Genomic DNA, 10,517 nt, shown 5'->3' with positions numbered 1-10,517 from the left:
CCCTGGCTGTCCTGGAACTCACTCTGTAGACCAGGCTGGCCTCGAACTCAGAAATCCGCCTGCCTCTGCCTCCCGAGTGCTGGGATTAAAGGTGTATACCACCACGCCCGGCAGTAATACTTGAAATGAGCTGTTTTAAGTGAAAATTTTAAATGAGAACCCTGCTAATAGCAAACAGTGGAGGCAGTCTCCCAGTAACTGATCCCACAGGAGAAATGAGGAGGCAGCTACAAGGTTAAAGGTTTTGGATTCTAGTCAAACCACTGAGGAACTCCTGGGAAATTTAATTCTAGCTTCATCAGACACGTCAAATCAATATTTAGGTAGACAGAAGCATGGGGCTGCAAGCTTAGCCTATATTAATATATTTGCTTGATTATGTCTTTGACATAAATTATGAGTTAAATTTAGTAACAGTCATGTGATTTTTATATGTTACAAATCTCAAGTCTACCTTTTACTAGAAAAAGACAAAACAAAGATGAAGTACTGTGAGCCAGGGCAGAGGACAAGTTTAAAATCGCTACATTCCTACAGGGCACAGCACTGCTTGCTAAGGAATAGCTCACTGCTCTCTCACTGGACATCATCATTAATTAATTAGTTCTTGAATTTCATGAAGCACACCGCGTGATCATTAGCAGCGACTGGCGTGGCAGGAGAAAATAAGGGTGGACAAAGCAGTAAGCTCCGTCTGCTCATTTTCACAGCTAAACACCCACCAGCCATATAGTCACACAGCCAAAGCAAAGGAGTAAAATAATGATAATAAAAGCAAGCAGCTTCCCTTTTCATTTTAGTGAAGACATTACATAAAAATGCATGTTGAACCGTAACAAGATTTCACTGCGACCCTCCCCCCCCCCCCCCCCCCCCCGCTCCGCCAATGGTTAAAACCATCTGCGGTGTTATCGCACTGCCATTAACTATGCTGGCGAGCACATGGAGCAGTGGAAACTCACACTGTTGGCAGCTGTACGTTTTAGCATTCATTGGAAGAATGTCTGGACATTTCCTTTCTTCAATTTATTAAATTTTTTTTAAATAGTAGGAGTATTTTGCCTCTATATATTTGTTTGTACCATGTGTGTGTGAGTATCTAGTGTCCATAGAGTTCAGAAAGAGTCTGACCCCCTGAAACTGGAGTTACAGACAGCTGTGAGGCATATGGGTGATGTGAGGTGTGTGGGTGATGGAGTGAATGGTTCTCTGAAAGAGCAGCCAGTGCTCCTAACTGCTGAGCCATCTCTCCAGTCCTGGGATTTCCTTTTAAAGCCAAGAGCACACCTGCCATTTATTTGTTTGGTTGGTTTTTGGAGACAGGGTTTGTCTGGGTAGCTTTGGCTGTCCTGGAACTCACTGTAAACCAGGCTGGCTTCTAACTGCCTGCCTCTGCCTCCCAAGTGCTGGGATTAATTAAAGCCATGCACCACCACCCAGTAGTTTGTTGGGTTTTTGAGGCAAGGTCTCACTATGTAGCATTGGCTGGTCTAGAACTCACAGAAAGCCACCTGCCTGTTTCCAGAAAGCTGGAATTAAAGTGTTAGAATTAAAGACACGTGCTACCATGCTCTGCCACATCTAAACTTGACATCGTGACTCCACTCCTTCAAAGTTACACAAGTGCATGAAAATGCATGGTCAAAGCAGTTGTACAAAATAGTTGTGACAAGTAGCTCTACACTGAAAATTGCTTGGGTGACCATCAAGAAAGGACAGACGTGACTGGAGGTATGGCTCAGCAGTTAAGAGCACTAGAGGTCCTAGATTTGAGTCCCAGCACCTGAATGGAGGTTCACAACCATCTTTAACTCCAGTCTCAGAGGATACACTGACCTCTTATGGCCTCTGTGGGGTACCAGACATGCATGTGGTGAGCAGGTATTCATGTAGGTAAAACATTAAATACATTTTTAAAAATCACGGATAAAGAAACTGACATGTGTTTTTGGAGGGCTTAGATAAAAATTTAAGGACTAAAGAGCTCCAAGTGATTTTATAAATATTAATTCCTTTATCCTTGATGTATGTGTGGTATATACACACGTGTGCAATTGTACATGCTATGGAGGTCAGAGTTCAGCATTGGCATCTTCCTCTCATATTGTCTGTCTCTCATTGGTCCTGTAGCTTACTGACTGGCTAGCCTCGCCAGCCACCACACCCCTAGGATTCCAGGTACATGACACCCAACCTGGCTTTTTACTTGGGTGCTGGGATCTGAGCTCATGCTTATGCAACAAAAACTTTGTCCACAGAGCCATTTTCCTAGTTTTCCTGGCATGGCTCTAGAATATACGGCTGAAGAGGTTGTATTTTAATTTTTTTTTTAAAGATTTATTTATTTATTATATGTAAGTACACTGTAGCTGTCTTAAGACATTCCAGAAGAGGGCGTCAGATCTTGTTATGGATGGTTGTGAGCCACCATGTGGTTGCTGGGATTTGAACTCTGGATCTTCAGAAGAGCACTTGGGTGCTCTTACCCACTGAGCCATCTCACCAGCCCCTGTATTTTAATTTTATAGACAGATACAATTTTAGCCAAGGGAAACTGGCAGTACCTCCACAATTTTAAGAACTTACTAGGTGGCAGTTTTGTATATTGTTTTATGTGAAGACACACAGGACAGATGTCCGCATCCCCATAAATAAGCCAAGTTTCTCTAGAGTGTGCTACAGTGCAAGCATTACCCTCATAGTATAGCCTTGTCTCTTCACATTTGTATCTTATTGCAAGTGTATTTCAAGAGAGAGTAGGAACAAACTCCTTCTCGGCAGCAAGACTGAGACTCTTTACCCTAGTCTTGACCACCCGAGATTGAGTCTCATACAGCATGTCATGGTCATCTGACTGGAAGGGAGGGTGTGACCCCTTCCCCAAATATTATGCAGCACCTGACTTTTGCTAAGTTGAACATTCTGGGCTTCATCATAGATAGCATCTTCGCACAATCACTGTCATACTTTGTTCTCAATCGTTCCCTTCCTGAATTGCCCTCCCCTTCTACTGCCCCCTTTCTCTCCTCCAGCTGGCTCCCTTTTTGTCCCAACTGAGCCCCCTGTCTGCTTCCCTCTTACATGTAGCTTGTTACCATTTCCTATCTCCCTGAAGATCACATTCCCTTCTCATAATCCCTGACCTAGTTTTCACACATACAGATAGTCTGCTATACTTTTAGCACTTCCCAGTTGCTCTCTACACTTGGTTCAGATCTGATCATTATCAAATGTTCCCAGTACATGGGGCTATAGAGGTGGGTGGCTCGGCAGTTAGGTTCAGAGCATGTGCTGCTTTTTCAGAGGACCCAGGCTCAATCTCATTACCCACATGGTCTCACAAATGTCTCCAGTTCCAGGGGGATCCGGTGCCCTCTTCTGACTTCTGTGGGCAACAAGTATTTATGTGGTGCACAGACATCCACACAGGCAAAATATTCATATACATAAAGTAAACAAATAGTTTTGTTGTTAATTTTGGTTTTGGGTTTTGTTTTTTGTTTGTTTGTTTGTTTGTTTGTTTGTTTTTTGAGACAGGGTTTCTCTGTGTAGCCATGGCTGTCCTGGAACTCAGAGCTCCACCTGCCTCTGCCTCCTGAGAACTGGGAATAAAGGCGTGTATCTCAACCAGAAGGCTTCAAATTAGTAAGTCTGTAGGGAATGTTTCCAGCACATAAATTAACCATGGAGGGTGCGGTCTGTTGCTGTGTCCTGACAGATGTCTTAAAAAATAAAGGCAGCAGCACTCTCAGTAATCACTTCAGTCTTCCTTCTTTCCCTGTCCCACAGCCTCAGAAATTTTACACTGTGCTCTTTTCTCCAGCTTCAAGCAGCATCAGCAACAACATAAGCATCTATCTCAGAAGTGGCTTATAATGGAAGGACTTAGCATTTCATCCTCTTTGCACTGAAGGCCTGCATGTGACTCAGTGTTAGATGAATTAATGAATGCTTTTTGCCCCTTTGTGTTTTTTCTGAAGCTAGTTTATTCAGTTATAATTATCCACACTAATCTGGCACTCACTATGTAGTCCAAGCTGGCCTTACATTCACAGAGATTTCCCTGTTGCAGCCTCCCAGGAGCTGGGGTTATAGGTGAGAGCTACAACTGCCTCAGTTATGACACATTATGCTACACTTTTTTGGAATGAAGACGTGGCTCAAGGTTAAGAGCACGTGATGTTCCCAGCACCCATGTTGGGCAGCTTACAGCTGCCTGTAACTCCAGTTTTGGCCTGTGTAGGCACCCCCACATATAACATATATTCACATAAATAAACATATTCATGTATTAAAAAATTTTAAAGTCTTTAAAATAACCTACAATTTTGTGATACTATGTAAAATACTCCAAACACAAGTTTTAATCATATTAGCCTTATATGCTCAAGGTCATTCAGTTTCTGCCTACAACCCCCTCCCACCAAAAAAAGAGCTTCTTACACTGCAGCTTTGGCTGGTCTGGAACTCACTATGTAGGCCAGTCTATCCTTGACCTCAGATATCTGCCCCTGCCTGCTTAGCGCTGAAATTACTGGCATGTGAGACTATGCCTGACAAGAAAAGCCTGGCGGCGGTTTCTTGCTGTGCCCTATGGTCTAGCCTACTTTGCTTAGATACTTTAGTGCATTCAGATCAGAGAAGACCATAAGACTGAAAACAGATTATACAAAGCCTATCTTTAGGTCTTTGAACAAGTTTTTTTTGTTTGTTTGTTTTTGTTTTTGTTTTTTTTTTTGTCACACCAGTTTGCCAAATCTCTGGCCTAACACTGAGTTGACCCATACTTTTACACAAAGTTAATGAAATCAAAGTCACCCTAGAACACAAATAGTTATAGAAGAAGAAAAGTTATAAACTATTCCATTCATTGTTTGCATTTTAAAGAAGACAGGGAGGTCAGAAACTCAAACTTGTCAGTCATTTTGCCAATTGATATCCCAGATCTACAATGGGGACTCTGAATTGTAACATTATTCACAATTTTAAAAGTTCCTTATAAAGACACTGGGAGGCTGGGCAGGGAGATGGTGGGTTTGAGGCCATCTAGGGCTCAAAAATAAAGACAGATCTCTGATCTCAGAACGTCATTTCCCTCTCAATCATGTACTGGACGGGAGGAGGCACTGAGGGTGTGGTGCTCTTGAAGGCACGAATGGCTCACCTGTTCTCCAGATCTGGCATGCTCAGGTTTCTAGCAGCAAAGCACATTTTGAGAGGGATGACCTTCCTGTCCTTGGTGGTGTTCTGATGCTTTGGAGAGCCAGAGTCTTCACTGCCACTAAAGCTTGGAGACTGGGGAGAGGCACCTTCCCATGGCAGATCTGATACTAAAGATGGTTTCTTGATATATGGTGTTACTTCTCGGATGAATTTGACTATGAAAAACAAATTAAAGGAGGTTAGTATTTTTGTTTCTGATCGAATAAAAACCAAGATATTCATATACATGTGCTAGATGATGGTGGTACATAGTTTTAATCCCAGCATTGAGGAGGCAGAATTTGAGGCCAGCCTGGTCTATAGAATGAGTTCCAGGACAGCCAGAGCTACACAGTGAGACCCTGCTTAAAAAACAAAACAAAACAATTCAGATACAAGCCAATCTAGAGCAAAGTGAAAAGCAGAGTTCAAATGCTATCAAAGCCCTGAGCTTGACCCACACCTTTAAGCTTCCTCCCACTGAAACCCTCACAAGTCTGAATCTCTCGTACATGAGAACCTTTCAAATGTCAGAAAACATGCATCTCTTTCTTCCCTATACTAAGCAAGTATTTCAGCTCAATTGATACAAGGCTTGGCCCTGGCCTAAATAAGCGCTCCGCCTGGATGGGGCAGAGGGAGATGGATAAACATTATTACTGTGGTAAAAATAACGTGTCAAAGTATATACAAGCACAAAGCCAACTCAACTGATCCCTGTGTGCTTTCAAAATGATCTATTCCAATTAAAATCTCTTCTGAATACGTAATATAGTTTATCATCCCTTATCTAGTTGCTTGCCAGCAGAAACCTTACAAATTTTGAAGTATCCATATGTACATGGAGATAAATGGAAAGATGAACAGGAAATTCATTTTCATATAAACAGTGCACATATGCCTGAAGGCAACTTAAGAAGAGCGTCCTCATTTGGACTGCTCTATTAGGCCAAGGGTGGGATTTTCCACTTGTCTCATGTATGTGCTTGACAAGCTTCAGGTTTTAGGTTTTTAAAAGAGGTATAATTGATATACAGATTCACATAAAACAAAACCCAGGAGAACCAGATTTCTCTAATGAACAGACGTGTGATCTCGCAGAGGTGCTAGATATGCTAAGCACAATGTAAGAATACCACATTTATCTGTTTATCCACCAATTTCACAGGATGGTAGTGTATTATGCTTACTGCACACTACTTGTATTCTTTAGTAATGCTGACAGCAGCCAGTCAGTCATCATCTACCTTCTCCCCAACCACACCAGATAATGATGGGGTTTTACAAACATCCAACACTTGTGGGACACAATGAAGACACAGGAAAAGGATGAGAAAAACAAGAGTGGCTCTAAACACGTGCACACTCTAGGGACACAGTGAATAGCCTGTGCGTGCTTCTCTTTTGCCTTCCTGACTTAGAAATCTAGAGAAAAAAATTTAAATTAACACTAATCAATAGAAGAGATGAAGCCATGGTCTTTCATTATTAAATTAATCTAAGCACTTGACAGGCAGAGACAGGTAAATCTCTATGAGTTCAAGGCCAGCTACTTCTATATAGCCTTCCAGGCTAGCCAAGGCTACACAGTGAGATCCTGTCTTAAACAAATGAAACAAACAAACAAACAAAAGAATGCCACACCAATATCTGCTGAAATCAAGCGTAATAGTAGGAAATATAATTCTAATACTAGCATTTACATATAGGTCAGATGCTTGCATGTGTGCATATTTTTCCTTCATGTTTTTTATAAGTACATTTCTGGGTGGAGAGAGTAAAAAGCTAGCTAGCTGGCCTAGGTCACCAAGGAGATTTTTCATCCTGGAGGAATGAGCAGGAGTATAGCCAGTATATCCCTTGAGCAGCTGACTCAGGCATTTCAATACACACTTGAGCTTTGTGCTTTTAGGAGAGGATTAGATCACGAGAACTTGGCAGAAATTCCTAAGGTTTTCAATCAATGCCAATGGCTGAGACATGCTTTTCAACACTTAAGGCGCCATGCCAGCTACTGGCCTACCAACCGGGGGAAACAAAGCCATTCTAAATGAGCACTCTTGAAAAGTACAGTGATTAGAAGAGTCCTTAATGATCTATTCAGAATTAGCATCTCTAATCTGATTACTACAAACATGCTAAAAACAAAAGCAAAGCAGACACACAACCTAAGGGCCACTGTATTAAAAGAGCAATGGATATGGGCTGGGGCCAGATCAGCTGGCAGACTGCTCTCTAGCAATGCACCGAGCCCTCAGTGTGAGATTCAGCAACTCACAAACCAAGCATGGTGGTATATGCCTGTAGTCTCTGCACTCAAGTAAAACAAAGAGGAGGATTAGAAGTCCATGGTCAGGGGCTGGTGAGATGGCTCAGTGGGTAAGAGCACCCGACTGCTCTTCCGAAGGTCCGGAGTTCAAATCCCAGCAACCACATGGTGGCTCATAACCATCTGTAACGAGATCTGACGCCCTCTTCTGGAGCTGTCTGAAGACAGCTACTGTGTACTTACATAAATAAATAAATCTTTAAAAAAAAAAAGTTCATGGTCAGAGGCTGGTGAGATGACTCAGTGGGTAAGAGCACCCAAGGTCCGGAGTTCAAATCCCAGCAACCACATGGTGGCTCATAACCATCCATAATAAGATCTGACTCCTCTTCTGGAGTGTCTGAAGACAGCTACAGTGTACTTACATATAATAAATAAATAAATCTTANAAAAAAAAAAAAAAAAAGAAGAAGTTCATGATCATTCTTGGATGTATACCAAAACCTGCCTGTGCTGCATGAGACCTTAGCTTTAAAAAAACAAGTGTAAATTTCACCTGAGACTATGGTGGTGCTGCCTGTACACCCAGCTAGTGAGCCATCTATGTTTAATGCTTATAAATTGACACTTGTGTCCTATAAGACCTCCTCAGCTGCCACAGAACCCACTTGGGAAATAATGTGAAAAGAAACACCTTTAGGACTAACCCACTGGCCTTCAGTTTACCTTTCTCCTCATAGTTAAAGCCTATCCTCAAAATAACTGCACAGCGATGCTTGCAGCTTCACAAAGTGCCAAGAGGCTGGGGCTAAGTTTCTGTCTTCATCACTTACAAAAACCAAGGGAAGGGCCTAGGTAGCCAAAGGGTTCATGTCTAGGGCTTGAGGTTCCATACAGGAAAAAAAAAAAAAAAAAGTGAAAAGAGAAAGCAAAGTGGAAAGGGCCCATCTTCCTAAGAGCCGGTCTAACCCTTCCCCGTTTTCAACTGACAGATCCACAGAGTGGGTCCATCAAGTTGGCCTCTAAACACACAGAGTAAATAAGTAAGTTTAATTAACAAACATTATCTGTTGTGTGTGCATTTGTCGATAATGATATGGAGAAGGGTTTTTATCAAGACATTGTAGTGCTTGTACATACGTTGGTTTTAAAGATGTAATTCTGCCTATTTTGAATTTAATTCCTGCATTATGTTTAAAAAATAAGGTCATCAACTTGACTAAATAGCAAGTTATGCCTATCTCCAAAAGGAAAGGAGGAGGAAGGAGAGGGAAGAAGGAAAGGAGAAAGAATGTTGTTTACACAGCTTTTTAAGTTTATTTTTATTTCTGTATGTGTGGCTCCATGTATGCACCACTTGTATGCAGTGTCTGCAGAGGCCAGAGGAGGCCATCAGATCCCAGGAACTGGAGGCGCAGGTGGCTGATCACCTGAGATGGATGCTGAGAAACCCAGGCTCTTTGCAAGAGCAGTCAAAGATCTTAACCACAAGCCATCTCCCCAGCCTCTTTTCCCTTCCATTAGAAGTTTTGATGTAGCCATTTACACTCAGTTGGTCGCATCCTTTCACCCAAGATAATTAAATTTAAAATGCTAAAGGAAGAAAAGATAAAATAAAAAATCCCAATTCTACTATATCAGCTTTTAAACTTTCTAGTATTATATTTTCCACATTATATTTTCCATATTACATACACTATCTCTTAAGTATTACTTAAGAATCATTATATCGCCGGGCAGTGGTGGCGCATGCCTTTAATCCCAGCACTTGGGAGGCAGAGGCAGGTGGATTTCTGGGTTCGAGGCCAGCCTGGTCTACAGAGTGAGTTCCAGGACAGCCAAGGCTACACAGAGAAACCCTGTCTCGAAAAACTAAAAAAAAAAAAAGAATCATTATATCAAATTCTACTGTTTGTACATCATAATTTACATTGGGTACTTAGGTCTAGTGGTCTACAAAGAACATCTTCTTCAGGAAGAAATATTCAAGACTCCTGATAAACATGGGCAAATTGTTCCCCTAAAGAGATTTTATCATTTTATCTTGCAGTAGCACGTCCAGGTCCCTTAAAGTGGTGCTGTGATGGTTAATTGTGGCATCGCTTTGATTGGATATGGAATCAAGTAACAGACTCGTCTCTGAGTGGGTATGAGGGGCTATCTCTGGAAGGATAGCTGAGAAATCCTTCCCATGCCCAGATAGGAGGAGGTATGAGGGGAAAGCTGTGTGTTCCTCACCTGCTGCCTTCTGCAAGAGCCCCTCGCAAGCCCCTGGACCTATCTTGTTGCTGCCAGTGTTACCATCCTCTGCTGACCATGGAACCCACCTTCTTCAACCTTCCACCGGGGCTGAAGACCAGTGATTCTCCAGGAACCCTCCAGGCTGTAAATGCCAGCTTGGAACTGTTGAGGAACTGGCCTTATGCACTGATTGGCTCCTGGGTTCTCAGCCTCTCCAAGCATGCAGACAAGCCATTGTCGGACTACCCAGTCCATATCATGGAAGCCAACCTGATAAATCTCTTGTAACACATACTCATTCTATCAGTTTTGTTTCTTTAGGGAACCCCGACTAATGCACTAATCATATAAAACAATCTTGGCTGACAACAAGAGCAACAGTGCACACCTGTACTTCTAGCAGCGGGAGACTCAAGTGAAAGGACTGCCACTAGCTCCAGGGCTGTTTCATAAAAGCAAAACATAAGAAAAGCAATATTTGGGCTGGTGGTTCAGTGGGTAAGAGCACCCGACTGCTCTTCTGAAGGTCCGGAATTCAAATCCCAGCAACCACATGGTAGCTCACAACCATCTGTAACAAGATCTGATGTCCTCTTCTGGAGTGTCTGAAGACAGCTACAGTGTACTTACATATAATAAATTTAAAAAAAAAATGAAAAGAAAAAAAAGAAAAGCAATACATAGTAGATGATAAATTGCCCACTAAATCTCAACAAATATAGGATTTTATTTTCTTCTCTTTCTTTCTTTCTTTCTTTCTTTCTTTCTTTCTTTCTTTCTTTCTGTTTGATTTTTTTTTTTTTTT

General features: G+C 42.0%; 1 protein-coding gene across 2 annotated transcripts in view; it reads right to left on the bottom strand.

Annotated features, from left to right (window-relative positions):
* The window catches only part of Sntb2 (syntrophin beta 2), an 81,507-nt gene that overhangs the window by 28,491 nt on the left and 42,499 nt on the right, over positions 1 to 10,517 (bottom strand). For both annotated transcript variants that reach the window (XM_021220173.1, XM_021220172.2), the window contains exon 2: positions 5,165 to 5,378. In XM_021220173.1, coding sequence (XP_021075832.1) covers positions 5,165 to 5,378 — 214 coding nt within the window. The remainder of the gene's footprint in view (positions 1 to 5,164; positions 5,379 to 10,517) is intronic.

Source organism: Mus pahari, chromosome 20 (assembly GCF_900095145.1).
Source record: "Mus pahari chromosome 20, PAHARI_EIJ_v1.1, whole genome shotgun sequence".
Taxonomy (NCBI): Eukaryota; Metazoa; Chordata; class Mammalia; order Rodentia; family Muridae; genus Mus; species Mus pahari.
This window is presented reverse-complemented; position numbering and strand designations above follow the sequence as displayed.